Genomic DNA, 24,706 nt, shown 5'->3' with positions numbered 1-24,706 from the left:
TTATTTAGGCCCCTTTCACACTTGTACAGCTTGTCCTGCGACTTGGGACTGCAAAGTCTCACGACAAGTCGTTCCCCATGATTTCCAATGACAACCATTCCTATTAGTACGACTTCAAAGTACTTTGAAGTACTGCACTACTTTGGTCTGACTTTGATGCGAGTTACATAGACATTCCTTGAGATCACTGCAAAATCGCGCGACTTTGAAGGCGCGGTAGTGTGAAAGGGGCCTTAGTTTGTAGGAATGTTAGAGTCCTCAAACTATGGTCTGCATCTGACAATTGATCAAACCTGAAGGCCTATCTAATTTATGAGTCCCAAAAACCCCAGGACAGTGCAAATATGCTAATTTACCCCTTTTTGGAAAGTAGACAGTCCAAGGTATTTAGTAAGAGGCAAGGCTGGTTTTGTGAATTTGTGATTTTTTTGTATTTTATTTTTTGGGGGGAAATATATAAATTTCAAATATATATATATATATATATATAGATATATATAGATATAGATATATATAGATATAGATATAAATATAGATATAGATAGATATAGATATAGATATAGATATAAATATATATATATATATATATATATATAGAGAGAGAGATGGATATATATATATATATGATAGAGATTTATAGATTCTGCACTTCTGCCTGCATGGGGTGCTTCTGATAATTCACAGCAGGAGCCAATCTGTGGGTGTCGGGCACTCAACGTTCTCCGGCACCCGCCAGTTGTCAGCAATACACAGAGACCTGAGATATGTCTCTGTAAACCATGCATATCTGAGTTCTGACAGTGTCTCTGTAAAGCAGGGACTAGAATCCATCTCTTCCCCTAGTGAAAGCAGCGCACAGTGTACACAAAAACACTGGCTAGGCACACAGTTGACCCTTTGATTACATAGATGTTTAACCCCTTTCCGACTAGTGTCATTAGTACAGTGACCATGCATATCTTTAGCACTGATCACTGTATTAGTGTCACTGCTTCCCACAAAGTGTCAGTGTCTGATTGTCCGTCACAATATCGCAGTCCCGCTATAAGTCGTTAATTGCCGCTATTACTAATATATTATAATTAATAAAAATTCCATAAATCTATCCCATAGTTTGGTTTATGCAAGTGTTCTAGCATCATAAATCGATATACGCTTTTTTGGAATTTTTATTTTTTATTTTTTTTTACTAAAAACCTGTAGCAGAATACATATTGGTCTAAATTGATTGATGAAGAAATTTTGTATTTTTGTATTTTTTTTTTATTGTATATGTTTTATAGCAGACAATTAAAAAAAAGTTTTTCTAAATTGTTGGTCTTTTTTTGATTATAGGGCAAAAAAATAAAAACCGCAGAGGTTATCAAATACCACCAAAAGAATGCACTATTTAATGTATTTTTTGTACAGCGTTGCATGACCGCGCAATTGGCAGTTAAAATAACACAGTGCCGTATCGCAAACAATGGCCTGGTCATGGAGGGGGGGGGGGTAAACCTTCCAGAGATCAAGTGGTTAATCTAGGTTTGGGTATATTTGAAAACTTTGCCAATGTTGCCTCAATTCGTTTTTTTTTTTGTTTTTTTTTCCTTGGATGGTGGCTTATATCTATTTAAATTCTTGGCTGCAGTTGCCCTTTACCCATTCCTAATGAGTTGTATGAACCTAGGTGTTTTATCTTGTGTGCATTTATACACAGGATATGACATCAGTGTGATGGTTTTGCAGCATTTTTATTACTATTTTCATTTACATTACTATGACATCTTTAGATGTTGGTTCTGCCAGCCAAAGGACGTGGTTTAATGGTGTAAAAAAAAAGAACCCGGCAAAAGGGTTACTTGTCTGCATTCAGGCTGAGCATGTGGGTTTGGCAGGTCACAACTGATGCAGAGCAGAAGTTCATAATGTGGCTTCCCAAAATGTTTTTAATCTTCTTCATTGCCTATGGTATTTATCTACATTGTTTGCATGTGTTTTATTCATATGCAATGTATTAGCTGGCTGTCCGAACTGTCAGAAATTCATTGTGAATATGGCTTTGAGGAAGCCTGTGTTCTCTTTTCAGGAATCCCATTGTGATTCATTCACAGCAGGAAACAGACTTCATTCTTGTACAGCTTTTCATTCTTCCAGCTTGGGCACTTCCTCACGGGACTAATAGATCATTATGCAATGAATAAACGTACCCATTTTCACATTAATAAGCCATATTAATTATCAGTTGGGAAAGAACCTAATGGCTCTTTTATTATAGCTTGAAATTTGGAGTTGGAAATGGCTATAGTAGCTGGCATTACTACAATTATTATTATTATTATTATTATTATAATACAGGGTTTTTATAGTGCCAACAGTTTACGCAGCGCTTTACAATCTAAAAAGGCGACAATACAGTTCTAATACAATAAAATACAAGAGGATTAAGAGGGCCCTGCTCAGAAGAGCTTACAATCTAATAGGGTGGGACAGGTGGTACAAAAAGGTTGAAACTGTAGGGAATGATCTGATGGAAGTGGTAGAAGATTAGTTGGAGATGTGATAGGCTTTCCTGAAGCGATGAGTTTTCAGGGATCGGCTGAAGGTAGCAAGAGTAGGGGATAGACGGACAGGTGATCGCTGCGATCTTCTGGGTTCTGCTCCGGTTCCATGCAGACGGCTGGCCCACTGCACACTGACTACAGAGGATCACTCACACCGCACTGCCACTATTCATAGAATGCCTTGTATTTTATTTTTTTATAAATACAGGATGTTCTCTGATTTGAATAGGTGGGGAGGAGGGGCAGTGATGTGGAGAAGGGGCAATGACACGGGGGGGGGGGTCCTCTGTGGTCAGTATGCAGAGGGTAAGCCACGCCCACAGCTCCCGGCTATCGCTGTAGTAGCACCGACCTGCTGGGCTGGGTTGGTGGCACTTACTGGTAGTTTCATAGTTAGTAAGGTTGAATAAAGACACCAGTCCATCCAGTTCAACCTGAGTGAGTGTCTACAATTGTCCCTATCCCTGTACATTGCACACTCACATCGGTCTCTACCCTCAAGGAGCCCACAATCCTAGGTCCCAATTCCTATACTAGGGCCAATTTTGGACAGAAGCCAATTGACCTACCTGCATGTCTTTGGATTGGTAATGCCGAAGTTTTCCCGCCATCTCCCATCTATACCCGTTTGCTAATGATATAGCCCGTCATCATCATAGGTGGCCAACAAGAAAGGGTTGGCAAGATCAAACACTTGCCAGTAAGTGTCAAGTTTCCCAATCAGAGAATGGCTTGTATTGGGTGAATGAAAGGATGCACATCCGCTGTATGGACTCGCGCAGCCAAGTTTGAGTGGTACACAGGGACAGGAGTATGGAATGTCAGTGCACTCGTACCTGTCAAAATGGATTGTGTAGTGTAAATTAAATTAAATGTCCATCTCCTCCATTTATAAAATGATTTTTGTTGATGGAAGCTCTGGTAAGGCTTCTATGAAAGGAGGGGGTAGAAAGGATGAACATAGTTGCCGCTTTTGATGAGTGCCTATGATAGGTCCAGTGTCTGTATTTAACCCTCTGTGGAGATGTGGGAGGCAAAGGCAGGTGGCACCAGCACCCGTAACACTTCTCATTAAGTGTTGGTACCGCCGCTTGTGCTGATAATAGCCACAGGATCCTCTTGCGTACTGTGGCTGCTATTCGTATTAAAATACAGATTATTATTATTTTATTATTTATTATAAAGCGGGGATATGCAATTAGCAGACCTCCAGATGTCGCAAAACTACAAGTCCCATCATGCCTCTGCCTCTGGGTGTCATGGTTGTGGCTGTCAGAGTCTTGCTAGGCCTCATGGGACTTGTAGTTCTGCACCAGCTGAAGGTCCGCTAATTGCATATCCCTGTTATAAAGGATTTATATAAAGACAAGCACATGAGGGCAGTCAACACCGTTATACCACAATTCAATAAAAGAGGAATCCGAGGGCCCTGCTCATTATAATTTACAATCTAAAAAGTAAGGAAACAGCTGTGGGGAATGAGCTGATTAAGAAGATAAAAGTGCAGTTGTTAGGTGGAGGCAAGATAGGCTTCTCTGAAGAGTTGGGGTTTCAGGGATCACCTAAAGGTGGACAGAGTAGGAGATAGTTTGAAAGATTGAGGTAGGGAGTTCCAGAGAATGGGAGAGGCTCTGGAGAAGTCCTGGAGGTGAGCACGGGAGAAGAGGACAAGAGCTAGAGAGCAGGAAGTCTTGGGTGGAACAAAGAGAAAGATTTGGTTGGCACTTTGAGGCTAGGTTAGTGATGTAGCTGGGGGCCGAATTGTGGATGGCTTTGTTAGTTGTTGGGTGAGGTCACTGGAGGAATTGAAACAGAGGGGTGGAGGACACTGAAGCTTGGTAAGGTGTATGAGTCTGGCAGCAGCATTCATGATGGACTGAAGGGGGGATAGTCTATTGCAGTGATGGCAAACCATGGCACCCCAGATGTTTTGGAACTACATTTTCCATGATGCTAATGCACTCTGCAGTGTAGTTCAGCATCATGACATCTGGGGGTGCCAAGGTTTGCCTTCACTGGTCTATTCGAAGGTAATCCAATGAAAAGGGAGTTGCAGTAGTCAAGGTGAGAGATGACCAGGGCGTGAATTAGAACCTTTGTGATGTCATTGGCTAGGAAGAGGCATATTTTGGAGATGTTGCGGAGGTTGAGGCGACCGGATGTGCAGCTGAAAGGGGAGTTCAGAGACCGGGATTACCCCTAGCACCCTGCCATGTGGGGATGGGTTGATAGTTGTGCCAACAATCTTGGCAGAGAAGTCAGGGGAAGGGGCATTAGGATATTTCTAATTGTTGGAGGCATTCAGCCCAATAAATTCAAACTGCAAATCTGGTAAATTTTTAATATCATTTTTACAAATGACCAAGTGCATTGTTCTCCAGACTGCACAGTAGAGCGACTTAAAAGAAAATCCCAGGCACAGCATAAATGCTGCAAAATCCATCATCACCAAAATATTACTTAGCAAGCAAAACAGGAGCACAAGATGGTACAGTGTATTCTACAAGAGTGGAGACTAGCATTTATTACATGTGCTTGAAGTTCTTGTCATTAGAAGAATAATTCAATTACTGCAAGGTGAACATGGGTTGAGTCAACGCCCAGCTGTGTCCCATTACTGGCAGATGCTGGTCTGATGCCTGCAACAAGAGGAAACTGTAGAATGTTCACTTTAATTGAAAGACACATCTTAAGTGTGTGGGTGATGGCTGGAAAAGCCTAACAGTCCAGGTGCAGAGGCTGTGCCTGTTCATTGTCTCTCTAATATGCCCTTCACCCCCCTTGAGTTGACTTTCACCCTTGTCCATAAACCGAGACGATAGTGTAATGGTTCTCCACTGCTAAAAGTGCATCTAACCATAGAGGTTCCATTTTTTTTTTTTTTTCACTATTAGGATTTAACTTTTGATCATTGTCACTGTTAATAATTTTACACAAAAAGAGAGCATTTGTAAAGAATCACATAGTCAACAATACTTATAACAGGTTTATGCTAACGAACATGTAATTGAGAGAAAATGTACAGTCCACAATATTCTCACTGATGTTCAAGGAGTATAGGCAAAGCTTGTTTGGTTGTACTTCTCCTGTGGTTCATTCTGCACTCCTATGACCAGTTTTCAGCAGACAGCGGGTTGAAGCCTGCTGTCGGCTGACATCACAGAGCCAGTCCAGGCACAGACAAGATTGTGACGATATGGTCGGGATCCACCCACATGCCTGGACTTGCACCCAGCTCAGCCCATTAAGCGAGCCTCAGCTGCCCGCTCCCACCCCCTCCACAGCCCGGGGTTCCAGTGAGCGAGTGGGGGACAGCGCAGAGAGCCGGTGACTGACGGTCAGTAGCTTTCTGTTCAGGGAGCTGTGAGAACCGAGTGATCGGGGGTGTTTGATCGCTCGGTTCTCAGTGTTAGAGCCAGCGGGGGGACAGATGCAGCTTTCCACCTAGGTAAGTATGATTAAAAAAAAAGCATACTTCTTTTTTTAAAGTGCTTCTTAAGGTACAAGGTTTTTATCTTAATGCATTCTTTGAATTAGGTAAAAAACCTTCATTTGGGGTTCAGCTCCCCCCTTTTATACTTACCTGAGCCCAGTGTTGCCAACCATCAGTATTTTTACTGGCAACCAGTGAAAATGGGCACTTTTCTCCTGCCCAGTAAATGTCAGCGACAGGAAAGGGTTGCCGGTAAAAAAAATATGGCTGTGCCGCTCGGCTCGGGACTGTGCATGCACAGTTCCAGTTCGGAGCCAGGCAAGACCATCCGAGTGCCTGCTACAGTGTGTTCGGGCGGCACCGGTGGGTCTGGCGGAGGCGGTGCTTGAGCTTGTGGTGTGATATCATAGTGCAAGAAGCCGAGCAAAGCTGCTGGAGTCTCATGTTTGGGTCTGCGGGAGGGGAGCAAGGCAAGCCGGGAGCGGGACTGTCAGTGCTGTTTGGACTGAAGGGAGCACCTGGCGTGGAGAAAGACTGTCACTGTGACTCAAGAGGGGACGTGTCATGTCGGTGATCTGTGCTGCTGCAGACTGCTGTCAGCGTCACTGTGAGAGTCAGCTTAATGTGTGTGTGTGTGTGTGTGTGTGTGTGTGTGTGTGTGTGTGTGTGTGCGTGCCACCCATTCTAATTTCTTGCCCTCCCGAGTCCTGTCCCTGAGCTACTTACTATATCAAAAATAAAATCAGAAATATGTTTTTTGCCTTACTATCTGTCTCAAATCACATTGATAATGGCATATTTTACTGATTTGTAGCCTAAATACTGAAATTTGCACTTAAAGTGTTACTAAACCCACAACATTAAAATCAGTCTGTATATGCAGTAAAGCATGCTTGTTATACTCACTGTGGAACCTAAGGGGTTAATCCTCTGCATTGTGTAAAAAGGCTGTGTGATCCTGTCTTCCCTGATCCTCCCTTCCTTCCACTGCCCCCTGATAGTTTCCTGATAACATAACTTATTCTGTTACTGGAGTCAGACTGCACATGCTCAGGTTGATGCGTGTTACTAGAGAGTTTTTTTTCTTGGGAGAGTGCAATCAGCATTGTCCAGACAGAGGGTCAGGGGTCCTGGATCCTTTATATTGTAGAATGAAAACTCCTCCTGAAAGCTTTAACCAGGAACTGATAGAAGTCACAAGACTGCTATATACTGCTGATGAGAAAAGATATTTGGCAGTTTATATTTACTAAAACTATTGCATTTCCATGTTCTGTGTACTGTGGAGGACCAGATATAATAAATGCAGGCTCCTGGGTTTAGTAACACTTTAACTGTAATTTTTTTTAAATTCTGAAAATGGCTGGAAAAACTTGGCTGTGTCAGTAAATTTTGAGTGTCGTGTCAGTAAATTTAAATCTAGTAAGTTGGCAACGCTGGCTGAGCCTGATCTCGATCCAATGATGTGCATGAGAGCAGAGCCTCTCTCAGCTCTCTCATCCTCATTGGTTCAGACACAGCAGTGGGAGCCATGGGCTGACAGCTATGCTGTCATTCACAACCACTGAGGAGGAAGCGGCTTGCAATGAAGGCATTCAGCCAGGAGTGCCAGCTGGGAACCCGAGAAGAGGAGGATCAGGGCTGCTCTGTGCAAAACCATTACACAGAGCAGGAAAGCAAGGAGGATATGAGAAGAGGGTAGGAAGAAGAGAGTAGAGATTTAATGGAAAGAAAGTGACAGCTCTGGAGTTTCTAATGTGCTTTTCCCTATGTTTTTTTTTTATTCCATTTGGTAGAGAGGCATGGGCATATTGGATCCATGGGGACCATACTTTGAGACATTTCTTGTGAGTAGGGATGAGTTCTGGCGCATTTGCATACGCCACGTGTAGAGCCCGCCAGGAGGTCAACACTGCGCTGTGCTAATCGTAGGCAGCGAGACATTGCCCGATCTCTGCAGCCGCGCATTAGGGCAATGTCTCACTGCCTGTGATTAGCGCAGCGTTGCGCCCACTTCCTGGCGGGCTCTGCACGTGGCGTATGCGAACATGCCAGAGCTCATCCTTACTTGTGAGTGTCCAAAAAGTATTTTTGTGAGTTTTTCATTGACGAAGAATGAGTCCATGCGTTGTTCAACTTCCGTAAAATATAAGCGATTTTCTTTCTCACCTTGAGTCTCACTGACTTCCAAGGCTTAAATAGCGTGATCAGACATGCATAGCTCCCAACTGTCCCTGATTACGAGGGACTGTGCATGATTTGGAGCAATGTCCCTCTGTCCCTCTTTCCCCCTCGTTGTCCCTCATTTTGGTCTGATCTATATAGTTGTATATAAAATGCACTTTTTATCTTTAAAAAAAAGTGTTTCCAAGCGCTAAACCCTTTCATCCAATTTCTAAATTGCTACATTTGTAAATTTTAAAAGCCATTATACAGGAATAGATAGTAGTGGTAAAAAGCCCTTGTGGATTTAATTAACCTTTTTTTTTTTGGGGTTAATTCTCCTTTAAGTGGGTGTGGCAGGAGGTGTGTCCTATGACTACATACGTTTGCTGGTAGGTATACCTCATTCCCATCTCAAAATGTTGGGCGTTGTGGACATGCAGTGTTACAGGAGCCATGAGGTTTGGTACTTGGGTGGCGAAGGGACCCAGCAGCAAGCATTCATTCTTGTAATGAGACTCCTCCCATGTTGTAGGGATTATTGCAGAAGACCCAATTCTTTGCCACTGTCAAAGATCATATAAAATGTGAAAAACATATGTGCATATGTTGCATATGTTTTATACGTTTTATTGGTTGTGGTCAGACATGCAGTGCTACAGGCAGGGCCGCCATCAGTGGGTTACAGGCATTACACATATAAGGTGCCTGCATGTCCCCGGGGGGGCCTGGCCGTCACCCCCTGATATTCAGCGCATTGCCAGTGAGAGGAGGAGAGTGACACTATCTCTTTAGCCCCACGCCGAGCGCCATCCTTCCCTCCAGTCTCCACAGCGCACGCATCCCCACCCATGCTGAGTACCATCCATCCCAGCAGTCTCCACAACACACACATCCTCACCCACGCCGAGCACCATCCATTCCTCCAGTCTCCAACACGCACACATCCCCAACCATGCCGAGCACCATTCATCCCTCCAGTCTCCACAGCGCACGCATCCCCACCCACGCCGAGCACATCCATCCCTCCAGTCTCCACAACGCATGCATCCCCACCCACGCCGAGTACCATCCATCCCACCAGTCTCCACAATGCACACATCCCCACCCACGCCGAGCACCATCCATTCCTCCAGTCTCCACCACGCACACATCCCCAACCACGCTGAGTACCATCCATCCCTCCAGTCTCCACAACGCACGCATCCCCACCCACGCTGAGTACCATCCATCCCAGCAGTCTCCACAACACACACATCCCCACCCACGCCGAGCACCATCCATTCCTCCAGTCTCCACCACGCACACATCCCCAACCACGCTGAGCACCATCTATCCCTCCAGTCTCCACAACACACACATCCCCACCCATGCCGAGCACCATCCATTCCTCCAGTCTCCACCACGCACACATCCCCAACCACGCTGAGTACCATCCATCCCTCCAGTCTCCACAACGCACTCATCCCCACCCTCACTGAGTACCATCCATCCCAGCAGTCTCCACAACACACACATTCCCACCCACGCCGAGCACCATCCATTCCTCCAGTCTCCACCACGCACACATCCCCAACCACGCTGAGTACCATCCATCCCTCCAGTCTCCACAACGCACGCATCCCCACCCACGCTGAGTACCATCCATCCCAACAGTCTCCACAACACACACATCTCCACCCACGCCGAGCACCATCCATTCCTCCAGTCTCCACCACGCACACATCCCCAACCACGCCGAGCACCATCTATCCCTCCAGTCTCCACAACGCACACATCCCCAACCACGCCGAGCACCATCCATCCCTTCAGTCTCCACAACGCACGCATCCCCACCCACGCCGAGCACATCCATCCCTCCAGTCTCCACAACGCACGCATCCCCACCCACGCCGAGCACCATACATCCCTCCAGTCCCCACAACACACAGAATGTTAGGGTCGGGCCCCGGGGGACCCAGGCCTAAATCTGTGTAAGGGGCCCCAAAATTTCTTATGGCTGCCCTGGCTACAGGAGCCATGAGGTGGGTGAGGAAGGGACCCAGCAGCAAGCATACATTCTTGTAATGGGACTCCCATGTTGTAGGGATTATTGCAAAAGACCAATTTCTATGCCACTGTCGAAGATCATATAGAATGTGAAAAACATATGTGGATATGTTGCAAGGATTATAAATGCTCCTATATGTTTTAGACGTTTTATTGGTGAGCAGTTTTCAATATACACTGCCCTCTCACTAGTATTCTCCTTTGGAAGATGACCACAATGAATATTTAATGATTAGAACATTGCTCTATCCTCCACAGTAAAGTAATAAGAGCATTATTATTGGCAGTCTTCCTGCAGACCTGGTTTAGAGTGGGAAATATGACCCATATTGATTTTTTTTTCTTTTTTCCTTCTGAAAAGCAAGCCCTATAGATTTCTTGTTTCTGGGATACACAATAAAACCTGTTTATATGTATGTATGTATGTATGTATGTATGCTGCTTGTCATGTGCTTACATACTACCTTGAGCATATTGGCACCATCTATGTACCCCCAGTTTCACCATCATCCTTGCATTAACATAATTTGGCACAGCCCATCCAATCAATAACACAGTTGCTAAAAGAGTAGTATATCTCAACTCCCAAGTCACCATAACACGGCTCTGTATTGTTGATCATTTAGGACACCAGACTTTTAGGTGTACAAGGTTTGGTGCACTACAATTTAGTACCAACATTTCACATTATTAGATTTAGTTAAAGCATTTGGTTATCTTTTGGGGTTCAATTTCAGGTTAAGAATCGGGGGTTGAGATCTCAATCCTATCAAAAATACCCCACATTATATTAATTACCTAAAAATAACGTACAACCAAAATTTTGTTTGGGAACAAACGCTCTACAAGACTCTGGCCCGGCCGCACCTAGAATATGCTGTCCAGTTCTGGGCACCAGTCCTCAGGAAGGATGTACTGGAAATGGAACGAGTACAAAGAAGGGCAACAAAGCTGATAAAGGGTCTGGAGGGTATTCGTTATGAGGAAAGGTTGCGAGCTCTGAACTTATTCTCTCTGGAGAAGAGACGCTTGAGAGGGGATATAATTTCAATATACAAATACCGTACCGGAAGGGAGTTTAGAAAGACTTGTGGCCACTCATTTAAAATGAGAAGAAAATAGGTTTAACCTTAAACTATTTGGAGGTTTCTTTACTGTAAGAGTGGCAAGGATGTGGAATACAGATTAAAGTTACAAAGTTTGGTTGAACTAGATTGGAAAAAAAAAGATCCATCTATCGAGCAAAAATAAACAAATAATAAATCTCCATATGCAGAACCCTATACCCACAATTGATCCAGATGAAAGCAAAAAAAAAAAAACACCAAGGAAGTGTGGTCCCAACTGGAGAAAAAAAATCCTTCCTGATCCCCTGGTATTTTGTTCATTTAGGAATGCATCCAGCACTTTTTTTTAAATATACTGAGCTGGCCAGAACTACCGGTAGTTATTGAGGAAATCAATTCCACATTTTCACAGCTCTTATTGTGAAGAAGCCTAGAGTAGAGCATAGTAGTGGTAGAGAATGCCTGTATCCTTGTCCTATGCAATGACCTGAAAGTGAACAAATCTACACCATGTTCTCTATATGGACCAGCTTTGTATTTATTTATACATGGTGATCAAATCCCCCTTAATCTCATCTTCTCAAGAGAGAAAACATTCAGTTCAGCTCAGTTCTCTTCATAGCTGAGCATCTCCTTGCCCCTCAGTTTGGTTGCCATTCTCTCCACTTTCTCCAGTCCTCTGAAAACCTTTTTTCGAGAACTGGTGCCCAAAACTGAACTACATATTCCAGATGAGGTCTTTCTAATGAATTGTACAAGGGGATTACTTGTATCCCTCTTTGGAGTCTATACCTCTTTTATACAAGAAAATATCTTGTTACCATTGAAACTGCAGCTTGGCATTGCATGCTATTATTATTTCTATGATCTACCAGAACATCCAGATCTTCCTTGACCATTGACTCCCCCAGCTGTTCTCCTCCCAGAATGAAGAATTCATGCAAGTCAAAATTGGAAAAAAATACTGTACAGTGTATATATAACCAGGCTGTTGAGTCCACCTGACACTTTTTAGATTTAATTTTGAGATCCGGGAACCCCTTTTACTTTCTTTCTTGTAATGTTGGTCACCTGCTGTAAGCTTAGTTTACTCGCATTTAGAGAACACGAATAATCAAAGTATATACGCAGTAAGTGGGTACTTTCAGCCACCAATCATATTCAGACCTGCCATGGAATTTTAAACTGATTGGTGATGCACTGAGCAGAGAGAGAGGAAGATGCATAGAACAGGCTTTCTGAAGCTTACTCGTTCCCACATGTAGGAGCTTGCTGTAACAGATTGAAGAGAGCTTAGATTAATGAAAACTGAGTGGGTTTTAGCACAATCCAATTACACAGACAGTTGAAGGATAACAATACCGTTAACCAAGTTGGGGGCCAGCTGTACCTCTCGCCTCTCCCATGTCTCTGCATACTTACTAGTAGGCCCCCAATGGCGAAAAGGCAGTAAACTGCGACAGTATTGGCAGAACACTACATTCTATCAGCTCAGTGATGAGGACTAAAGTACTTCTACAGCCAGTCTAGGCTGCAGCCAGTAGAAAAGGTTTCTGGTTTATCTGAGGTCACTAGTAGACAGGGCTGGGAAAGGGGATGGTCGGGTTGTTGGGGCAGGAGAGGCAGTTGCTCTGGGCATAGTGTTGTCAAGTGAGGAGGGGGGAGGAGGCCTGGCCGCATGCTACCTGACAGACATCTTCATCCAGGCCTCCATCAGCATTGGACCTGCACAGGATTTGTGCACAGTCAACCCTTGACTGATGACCTCTATTGCAGTGCATGGCAGAAGTAAGTAGTGGAAGTCTTCCTCTGCTGGCTTTTGTGTTTACAAATGACAGCTGCGATTGGTTAACTGTCTAATCCTGTGTGGGTCACATCACATGTTAAAGAGAGTCTGGATGGGACCAGGAGTGCATTTCCTCTTACGCGCCCCTCATTCTGTATGCAATGCTTTACATTCTCTATTCCGCACTCCCTCGTTCCGTATGCTGTGCTGATCAATCCGTATTTTGTACCTGCTCATTTTGTATCTAATGCGGTACATTACCTATGTTGCCGGGCGTCATTCTGTATGCCATGTTTTACTTTCCTTATGCAGCACCCCCCCTCATTATATATGCCATTCTTTATATTCCTAAAGGAAACCTCTGCCTTACACCAAAAGTAAAAAAAAAAAAAGCAACAAGTCAAATGGCTAAATACATATAGGCACTTCGCAAAATATTTATGGTGCACATTACTGCATAAAAAATGAATATGAACTGCAGCATCTTCCCACTTTTGGTATTGTATTTCAGTTTACTCCAGTTGCTCTCAGTATTAAAGTGCCCCTCTTTTAATGATGGACTCCACCCCTTATATCAGTGTCCCCGTGTGGGCAGTAGAAGGGGAAGCCATAGGAGGTAAGAATATCCGATCTTGGCTGCTTGACTCTCCACTTTATATGGCACTCTCCATGTTTGAACAACCAGCCTGTCGGTGATCAAAATGTTATGGTTGATTGGGAGTCATTTAACCACTTCCTACCCAAGGTACATACTGGTACGTCCTCAGGTTTCAGTGGTTATATCGGGCTGATGCCTGTACCTAGAGGCATCATCCCGGTATCATTCTTTTTAGCCCCCAATTCCATTTCAGGCAGAAATGATCCGAGTGGCTAATTATCCACTTGATCACTTCAGCGGGTAGCGGGAGGGGGTCCTACCCCCAGCCACCTCTCCCGCTCTCTCCTGTCCCATTGCGAAGGCCGGGATCGATATGGCGATGGCTGCCCTATACAGAGGACGTCGTTCCTCTCTCTCTGTAACCCTGGAAACCGGGAGCGATGAGTAGTTTGTCACTTCCAGTTCCGCTTCTTTGTTTACCTGGCCACCAGCGGCCAGGAAAGCAGCCAATCGGACCTATCTCTGTCTAATCGGCTGCATTGGGGGGGGGGGGGGGGTCAGAGGAGAGATTTGTCCCCCAGACCCCCACATCTCTCTATAAAGAGGACCTGTCATGACCCATGCTGTCACAAGGGATGTTGTTCTTCCCTTGTGATGGCAATATAGTTAGTACAAAAAAAGTGTAAACAAAAATAAATAATAAATTTTTTTTAAATGCGCCCCTTTCACCATGCTTGCGCGCAAATGCGGAGGCATACATTACTCCCGCACGCATAACTAAATGGTGATCGCGCCACACATGTGAGGTATTGTCGTGAACGTCAGAACTAGAGCAATAATTCTAGCACCAGACCCCCTGTGCAACTCTAAACTGGTAACCCGTAAAGGTGTTTAAAGCGTCTCCTATGGAAAATTTTTGGAAAAAAGGGACTATTTGTGACTTTAAAGCGGCAGTTCGCCGTTTTTTTTTTTTAAAAGTCAGCGGCTACAAATACTGCAGCTGCTGACTTTTAAAATAAGGACACCCGAAGCCGATCTCTCGATCGTCTCTCGGGTGCTGCCGCCGCCATCTTGGGTGTGGGAATCAGGAAGTGGAGCCTTGCGGCTTCACTTCCCGGTTCCCTACTGCGCATGCGCAAGTCGCGCTGCGCAATAAGGATGGTCCCCGCCGTCCCTGGGATCCGCGTGTTTCCCAGCGGACAGGAGGAAGTGGCGTAAATATCCGCAGATTCTGCGGATATCTATGCCGGAAGTGGGTGCAAATACCTGTACTGTACAGGTACCTGCACCCCCCTCCCCCCTGAAAGGTGCCAATTGTGGCGCCGGAAGGGGGGAGGGTTCCGATGAGCGGAAGTTCCACTTTAGGGTGGAGCCCCGCTTTAAATGAGGCTCAACGGGGAATATTGCACCTCCATCCCTGGTTGCTTATGCAATAAAAGAGGGGGGGAGGGTGGGACGTTAGATGAGGTGTGTGGGGTAGAGGCAGACAAAACCATATACATATGTAAAAAATTATATTCTTTATTAAACCAAAGATAGGGCATGGATCAACCCATATAAACGCATAATAGCACATTGGCATATAAAATACAAAGTAACAACATACATATTGAGGATAATCACCAACATGACACAGAAAGTAAATATTATACATCACAATCCCCCAAATGGAGTAGACATAGCATTTTATCAGGGTGGTAAAGCATTAAAAAACATCATAAATATGAGATGAATGCATCGAAATAAGCTCGACGATGTTTTGTGGACTTCTAGCCACTCATCAGGAGCGAGTGCATCCATATACTAAAAAAGGGGTTTAAAAAAAATCACCATTATAGTTTGATATAACCACAGACTGGAGGGGGGGTAGAGGGATTAAGGATGATGAGGAACAGCCATAACTGAAAGTACTCACATAAGAGCTGATACAAGGCCATGCGATACCACCTGCCGCGGCGCGCACACATATATGGAAAAATCTTGATGTAGCTGTGGATGGGTTTTCTGTATTGTAAACAATAAAGTAAGTGGTTTGTTACCATATTGGTATAAATAATAAAAAAAAAAATATATATATATATATATATATATATATATATATATCTTTATGGAGAATTTTAAGCCCCATAGTTTTCCGCCATTCCACAGGGCAGACGCAGTTTTAAGGTGTGACATGTTTCAAAAATTACAAACACCCACCAATTTATTCTATAGGGTCTCTGCTAAAAAAAAATATATATATATATATATATAATGTTTGGGGGTTTGAAGTAATTTTCTAGCAAACAAAAAATTAGATTTTTTTACATGTAGAAGCAAAGTGTCAGAAATGCCCCCCCCCCCCAGGTACAAAGTGGTTAATATTACGAATGAAAGAAATTCGAGTCAACCCGTGCTATCAGAGTTCTCTCAAATTATTAAGCGCCGATCCTTTTGCCTCCAAAATACCTTTCCGTTCGCTCTTGCACAGATATGCTTTTCCCAATGTTTTCTAAGAGCTGCATTTTCCTTTCTACACATCAGTGGCACTTGCTGGATTATTACAGCCACACTCCTATCAGACCGCGCAGATTGCTTGACGTGGATTCCAGCATTTCCTCACGTTCTTGGTCTTGTCTCCTCACAGCTGCCCCTTTTTGAAGCCCAGAGAGCTGGCAGATGTAGATTAAACAGGGGTCGTTGTGCTTTCTGATGGGTTAGAATGCAGTTCTGGATTTTGTTTAGACTGCTTTTGTTTTCACTTTTTTTAAGTAACTCTTTATTAGTCTTCTCACATGAATTTATTGGCCAGATTGTTGACACACTCAAGGGGATTGGGCACGATCCTGCTGGCACACGCCAAGCCCGCTCTTTGAGCGATGGAAGCGTAGCCCCATTCAGCAGCACCGTTCTCGGAGCCAGTGCTATTAACACAAGACTGGCAGTTCTTGCCGGATAATTGCCTTCTGTTGTGACAGCAAAATAGGACGGAATCCGACGTTATTAACAGCAAAAGTGACTGACGGCAACTCTTGAGTCTGCTCCCTCGTTTGGAGCCTGATTAATTTTGGTGCTTGGCTGAAAATGCTGAGAGCTGTTCTGTGACAGCGCTGTCATGAACGTGGAAAATTTCTTGGACCTCGCTTGCCTCGAAAAAAAAAAAAAAATCGAGAAATGCCCACACAGCCAACAGGAAATGACTGGTCTGGGTGTGGATGAAAGGATTCATCTCTTGAGGACCAGCCCTGCACACCACGGCCAGCACAGGATGTGTTGATTGTGGTGCACTTAGGCTGCGGTTTTCCAGCAACTGTCCTTTTTTTAGATAAGTTATTACCTTCGACTCAGGACTTCGCAATCCCTCAGAATTAAGAGGGAATAAAATGTTCTATTTTGTGCTCCTTCTGCTTGGTTGGCACCCTGTGTAAATGTTATTTTTTAGCACCTCCTCAAAAAAAAAAAAAAAAAGCAAAGCTTTCTCTATCTTAAAGTGATATTAAAGTGAAAAAAACAAACAAAAAAAGGACTAGAGGGCAACATTTGACAGGTAAGTTTGTTATATTGTGCTAATACATGTGCATACTAGCACAATATGGCGTAAACCTGTAGGGGCCCATAAAAAACAAAAAATGTAAAAAAAAAATGTAAGCAGAGTTTAATTCTGGTAGGTTTACCCTTTCACAAAAAAAAAAAAAAATTAAAGGGTCAACTAACACCCTACACCAGGGGTATTAAAATTCACAGAAGTCCGTAAAATTTTCTGCCAGCAGAGGTCCGGAACGCATGTTTGTTTGATGACTCTGATCTTTATTATCACAGCCCCCCTATCTTCTTAGGCTAGGTTCACATATCTGTGTCTGGGGATTGTGTGAAATTGCATGCGTTCCTGACCCACAGAGACGTGCTGCACTTTAGCAGATGCATGCGGGTGTCCCCCCCCCCCGTTACTGTCCTCGATTCCCCCCCCCATTACTGTCCTCGATTCCCCACCCCCCCATTACTGTCCTCAGTCTCTCCCCCCATTACTGTCCTCGGTCTCTCCCCCCATTACTGTCCTCGGTCTCTCCCCCCATTACTGTCCTCGGTCTCTCCCCCCATTACTGTCCTCGGTCTCTCCCCCCAATTACTGTCCTCGGTCTCTCCCCCCAATTACTGTCCTCAGTCTCCCCCCCCCCCATTGCTGTCCTTGGTCTCGCCCCCCATTACTGTCCTCGGTCTCGCCCCCCATTACTGTCCTCGGTCTCGCCCCCCATTACTGTCCTCGGTCTCCCCCCCCCCCCCATTACTGTTCTCGGTCTCTCCCCCCCATTACTGTTCTCGGTCTCTCCCCCCAATTACTGTCCTCGGTCTCCCCCCCCGTTACTGTCCTCGGTCTCCCCCCCGTTACTGTCCTCGGTCTCCCCCCCGTTACTGTCCTCGGTCTCCCCCCCGTTACTGTCCTCGGTCTCTCCCCCCCCATTACTGTCCTCGGTCTCTCCCCCCCCCATTACTGTCCTCGGTTTCTCCCCCCCCATTACTGTCCTCGGTCTCCTCCCCCCCCCATGACTGTCCTCGGTCTCTCCCCCCCCCATGACTGTCCTCGGTCTCCCCCCCCCCCCCCATTACTGTCCTCGGTCCCCCCCCCCCCCCAAATTTCTATCTACTATTACTGTCCTGACTCCCACCCCCTTCCCTTAACTGTCCTGAGTCCCACCATTACAGTTTTCAGTGATCCCCTTACTGTCCTCAACCCCCTTCAAATTGCCCCCCCCCCTTCCTGTCCTACCTTACAGACAGGGAGGAAGACAGGAGGTACAGCAGGTCTGGCCAGAGGGCGAGAGCTGCAAGCTGGTGATTGGTTGTTAGGATGCAGGGTGGTCCTAGCAGCCAATCACCTGCTTGTGAACTCAAACAGCCTTAGACCAATGCATCAGCTGTGCGGGCAGTGACAGCTAATCACCTACAGAAGTGCAGCAGAGACCTGGAAGGGGGTGTGGAGGGTGTTTCACCTTTTCATTTTTTGTGAAAAGGTGAACTTACACTTTAAGCATTGCTACTGAAGCTGACATGAAGAAAAGTGAGCAGAGAACTTTCTCCTACTTTGCATATAGTATATCCATATTACGTTTTTAAAGGGATGATATTATAGTCCTTTTTTCATTTTAGATTAAAAAAAATAAAAAAATAAAGGTTTATACTTGCCCACTCTGTGCAAGGATATTGCACAGAGCGGCCTCTTACCTCCTATTTAGGGGTCCCCCTGTGGTGCTATCCTCTCCTCCTCCCTTGAGGGTGCCCCATAACAAGTGGTGTACTGAGGCGGCGTGCATATGAGGGCATTCCCGAGCCAGGCTATGTGCGTCCATAGACACACAGCGCGGCACAGCCACACCACACCCCCTGCTTATTTCTAACTTGATTTGATTGACAGTAGCAGGAGCCAATGGTGCAGTATGCAACCTGTTACACCACAAGTACGGGGGTAATAGGTAACATGGTCCAAAAGGTGGAGTTATGCCGTGTACACACGATTGGACATCGATCGGACATTCCGACAACAAAATCCATGGGATTTTTTCTGACAGATGTTGGCTTACACTTGCCTTGCATACACACGGTCACACAAAGTTGGTCGGAAATTGCAAACGTCAAGAGTGCGGTGACGTACGACGAGCCGAGAAAAATGAACGAAGTTCAATAGCCAGTGCGGCTCTTCTGCTTGTTTGCGAGCATGCGTGGAACTTTGTGCGTCGGAATTGTGTACACACGATTGGAATTTCTGACAACGGATTTTGTTGTCGGAAAATTTGAGATCCAGATCTCAAATTTTGTTTGACGGAAATTCCAATAGAAAATGTCCAATGGAGCCTACACAGAATTTCCGCCACAAAGCTCCCATCGAACATTTCCCGACCGAGTGTACGGGGCACAAGCCTTTAAAAAGGAAACTTTTTCACCCTGATCTTTTCCAGTGTAATGCCGCGTACACCCGATCGGAATTTCGGTCGGAAAAAGCTCTGATGGTTTTTCCGACGGAATTCCAATGGGATTGCGCTCAAGCGGTCTTGCATACACACAGGCACACAAAAATTCTCTGAACTTTCGACCATCAAGAACGCGGTGACGTACAACACGACGACGAGCCGAGAAAATGAAGTTCAGTGCTTCCGAGCATGCATCAAATTTGTTTCCGAGCGTGCGTAGGAATTTTGCGCGTCGGGATTTGTACAGACAATCGGAATTTCCCATCAGAACTTTTTCCGACTGAAAAATTGAGAACATGCTCTCAGTCTTTTGATGGGCGCAATTCTGCTAGCAAAAGTCTGATGGAGCGTAGTACACACAGTCGCATTTTCCAACCAACAGCTCTCATCGGACTTTTGCTGGTGGAATTTCCGATCGTGTGTACGGGGCATAAGTTACAGGGAAGTGGGTAAGTGTGTGTGTGTGTATGTGTATATATATATATATATATTATATAATATATAATTTATATATATTTTTTTTTTTTTTACCTTTACGGTTTGCAGTATTTTAAATGAGATGCTGCAGGTCTGTATCTGACGGGATTTGTAATCAGATTAGTCAGACATGCGGTGTCGTGGAATGGATCCAGCTGTTCTAACCCTGTGATCTACCCAGTTACTTTATGTGCTTCATTGTTGCTACTTTGACAATCCTGACGGTTGGCTGATTTCGCTAAATTGCCCTTCCAGATTAAGATCTGATGCCTGTCTGACTGGCAGACTGAACATAATAATTTACTCCTAACAATTCACATTGGTTTGCTATTTGGCACCATTAGAAATAAAACACTTTTGAGAGAGAAATGTTCTGCAAAACTTCTTGGACTTTTTTTTTTTTTTTTTATCTGGGAAGAATTCTGTTTTGCATTTAATTTAAAAACATATTAAAGTGGTGTTGCCACCAAAAAATTTAAAGTGCTTAAAATTCGTAAAAAAAAAAAAAAAATAATAATTGGCAAAAAAAAAATTTTTTACTCACCTCTAAATACCGGTTGCTAGGGGGTCCCTCGTAATCTGCCTTCCTCATTGCCCAGGCTGGTGACATCACTTCCCCTCGCGCCGCACATTCACCTGGGACCTGTCATGTGTCCCAGGTGACTGTACGGCATATCACGGCGCCCTGCGCCGCTCGCGCATGCGCAGTGGGTGCCCGGCTGTGAAGCCACAGCCGGGTGCCCACAGTATGCATGACGGCACCGCGAGCGGAGCGGGGAGCGAGGGGGGGGCTTCGTTCCCCCGCATCGCTGGACCCTGGGGCAGGTAAGTGTCCGATTATTAAAGAGGAAGTAAACCCTGATGGGTTTACTTCCTCTTTTTTTCCCTACAAAGGTAAAGCATAATGGACTACTATGCATCGCATAGTAGCTCATTATGTGTCACTTACCTGACACAGGAGCCAGCGAAGTCGCCGCTGTCCCCTGTAGTCCGCCGCATCCATGTTGCTTGTGGCGTCTCGCAGCTCCGACGAATCACAGCGACGCAAACGCGATGACGTCACTCCCGCGCATGCGCACGGGAGTCGCGCCTCGCAGCCCCGCCGCTGTCATACGGCGAAGCCGCGATGACGTCACTCCCGCGCATGCGCACGGGAGTCGACAAATTTGGCAAATCCATTCTTGGATTTGCCGCATTTAGTGCGCCTGCGCGCCGCTGTCTACGGCGCATGCGCCGTAGACAGCGGTGCCCATTTTCGGGCAAATATCTCCTAAACCATATAGGTTTAGGAGATATTGCTTGGACCTACAGGTAAGCCTTAATCTAGGCTTACCTATAGGTCCAAGTTGTTTGGAAGGGTTTACTTCCTCTTTAAAAGCCAGCAGCTGCAGTATTTGTAGCTGCTGACTTTTAATTTTTTTTTTTTAGGGGGTACCCCACTTTAAGATACACATATTATCCAAAGTATTGGGACGCCTGCCTTTACACGCACATGAACTTTAATGGCATCCCAGTCTTAGGCTGGATTCACACTGATGCATTTTTAGTGCTTTTTGCATTTTGCAGATTTGCACTACAGTCCATGTAACATGGTTTCCTATGGAACACGTTCTGTAGTGCAAATCTGCATAATGAAAAAAGCACTAAAAATACCATAGGTGTGAATCCAGCTTTAGTCTGTAGGGTTCAGTATTGAGTTGGCTCACCCTTTGCAGCTATAACATCTTCAGCTCTTCTGGGAAGGCCGTCCACAAGGTTTAGGAGTGTGTCTATGGGAATGTTTGACCATTCTTCCAGAAGTGCATTTGTGAGGCCAGGCACTGATGTTGGACAAGAAGGCCGGACTCGCAGTCTCCGCTCCAATTCATCCCAAAGGTGTTCTCTCAGGTTGTGGTCAGGACTCTGTGCAGGCCAGTCAAGTTCCTCCACCCCAAACTTGCTCATCCAAGTCTTTAAGGACCTTGCTTTGTGCACTGGTGTGCAGTCATGTTGAAATAGGAAAGGGCCATATCCAAACTGTTCCCACAAAGTTGGGAGCATGAAATTGTCCAAAATATCTTGGTATTCTGACGCCAAATGAACTTCTGGAAGAATGGTCAAACATTCCCCATAGACACACTCCTAAACCTTGTGGACGGCCTTCCCAGAAGAGTTGAAACTGTTATAGCAGCAAAGGGCAGGCCAACTCAATATTGAACCCTACGGACTAAGACTGGAATGTCATTAAAGTTCGTGTGTGTGTATAGTGTGTGTGTGTGTGTGTGTGTGTGTGTGTGTGTGTGTGTGTGTGTGTGTGTGTGTGTGTGTGTGTGTGTGTGTGTGTGTGTAAAGGCAGGCGTTCCAATACTTTTGGGAATATAATGTATGTATGAGTAAGGGACTTCGCATTAGATTGTAAGCTCCTTGAGGAAAGGGACTGATGTGCATGTACAAAATATATATGCGTAAAGCGCTGCATAAATTGAGGGCGCTATATAAGCGCCTTTAATAATTGATAAGATATTTTAATTTTGGATATAAAATGTTTTGCTTTTTTTTTTTTCTTGTCCAGGTAATGGGTTTGTAAACCAGAGGGCTTCTCCCAGCCTGCTTGGCCCAGCTGGTGGAAATGCACTGGGAAAAGTGATGCCCACCAAATCCCCTCCTCCTCCGGGGGGCAATCTTGGAATGAACAGCCGAAAGCCAGACTTGCGTGTAGTCATACCTCCCTCCAGTAAAGGAATGATGCCTCCTTTGGTGAGTGGAAAACGTTTTATATTTGTATGTTTAGGCTGACCAGTACAGTAGCTATACAACCTTTGTATCCCTATAACAAGAGGCCAGCATTGAGGTGCAGCCACCTACTATACTGATACTTTACTATTACCAGCAGGTACATCTGTCCTAATGATTTTTAAAGTGATTGTAAAGTACTTTTTTTTAAATAACGAATGGAATTACACAGAGAAGCCCCAATCCTCCTCTTTTGGGGTCCCCCACCTGGCTCCTCTTTTTCTCAGTGTGCCACCATACGAAGCTGCTTCCTATGGTGGCACATCTGTGGGCTCAGTACCGAGCCGCTCTGCCTGCATCTATAGACAGCACAGCTTGGCCCTGCCCCCTACTTTACAGGATTTGCTGACAGCAGCGGGAGCCAATGACTCCTGCTGCCTCAGCAAAGTGAGGGCATTGGTATGTATAAGGTGTGGTGAGGGGTGATAATGCTATGTAAACATTTTTTACCTTAATGCAGTCAATGCATTAAAGTGTTGCTAAACCCAGGGCCCTGCATTCTATATCTGGTCTCCCACAGTACACAGAACACGGAAATGCAATTATTTTTGTAAATATAAACTGATAAATATCTTTTCTCTTCAGCAGTTAGGGGCTTGTGATTGCTAGCTGTGTCCAGCTAAGCACTGATTAATGCTTGTTGCGGAACTACAAGTCCCATCATGCCTCTGCCTAAGGGAGTCATGCTTGTAACTGTCAGTCTTGCAATGCCTCATGGGAATTGTAGTTCTGCAACAGCTGGAGGGCCATCAGTTTGAGACCCCTGTCCCGTGAGATTGCAAGACCCCTGACCCTCTGTGTGGACAGTGACGATTGGCCCTGTGCTGATCACATGCAAAAAAAAACAACCTCTCTAGCAATATGCACCAAACTGAGCATGTGCAGCCTGACTCCATAGACTCTGTGTTATCAGGAAATTATTAGGGGACAGTGGAAGGAGGGGAGGATCAGAGAAGACTGGATTAAACCTCCTCTTTTACACATGCACTCTCCCAAGAAAAAAATGTGACAACACTGAAGAAATTACACTTGTCTACAATGTAAAGTAGTGAGTGTACAGCTTGTATAACAGTGTAAATTTGCCGTCCCCTCAAAATAACTCAACACACAGCCATTAATCTCTAAACCGCTGGCAACAAAAGTGAGTACACCCCTAAGTGAAAATGTCCAAATTGGTCCAATTAGCCATTTTCCCTCCCCGGTGTCATGTGACTCGTTAGTGTTACAAGGTCTCAGGTGTGAATGGGGAGCAGGTGTGTTAAATTTGGTGTTATCGCTCTCACTCTCTCATACTGGTCACTGGAGGTTCAACATGTCACCTCATGGCAAAGAACTCTCTGAGGATCTGAAAAAAAGAATTGCTGCTCTACATAAAGATGGCCTAGGCTATAAGAAGACCCTGAAACTGAGCTGCAGCATGGTGGCCAAGACCATACAGCAGTGTAACAGGGCAGGTTCCACTCAGAACAGGCCTCACCATGGTCCACCAAAGAAGTTGAGTGCACGTGCTCAGCGTCATATCCAGAGGTTGTCTTTGGAAAATAGATGTATGTATGTGCTGCCAGCATTGCTGCAGAGGTTGAGGGGGTGGGGGGGGGGTCAGCCTGTCGGAGCTCAGACCATACGCCACACACTGCATCAATTTGGTCAGCATGGCTGTCATCCCAGAAGGAAGCTTCTTCTAAAGATGATGCAAAAGAAAGCCCGCAAACAGTTTGAAGACAAGCAGACTAAGGGTCCTTTCACACGGGGCGGATTAGTGCTGATCCGCCCCGTGGATATCCGCTTGCTCAGCGGGGATCGATCTGTCGATCCCCGCTGAGCAGGAAGATGACAGGTCCATCTCTGCACACTGCGTAGGGGCGGACCTGTCAGA

At 45.2% G+C, this 24,706-nt stretch overlaps 1 protein-coding gene across 8 annotated transcripts in view; it reads left to right on the top strand.

Moving 5' to 3' along the window:
• Nucleotides 1-24,706, top strand: part of LOC143959302 (myocyte-specific enhancer factor 2A homolog) — a 282,757-nt gene that overhangs the window by 236,683 nt on the left and 21,368 nt on the right. For all 8 annotated transcript variants that reach the window (XM_077467986.1, XM_077467990.1, XM_077467991.1 and 5 more), the window contains one exon: nt 22,610-22,794. In XM_077467986.1, the coding sequence (XP_077324112.1) occupies nt 22,610-22,794 (185 nt within the window). The remainder of the gene's footprint in view (nt 1-22,609; nt 22,795-24,706) is intronic.

This window comes from Lithobates pipiens, unplaced genomic scaffold, assembly GCF_037356315.1.
Source record: "Lithobates pipiens isolate NorthernLeopardFrog02 unplaced genomic scaffold, aLitPip1_a1.2 Scaffold_7, whole genome shotgun sequence".
Taxonomy (NCBI): Eukaryota; Metazoa; Chordata; class Amphibia; order Anura; family Ranidae; genus Lithobates; species Lithobates pipiens.
The sequence above is the reverse complement of the archived record's forward strand: the minus strand, read 5'-3'. Positions and strand labels throughout refer to the sequence as shown.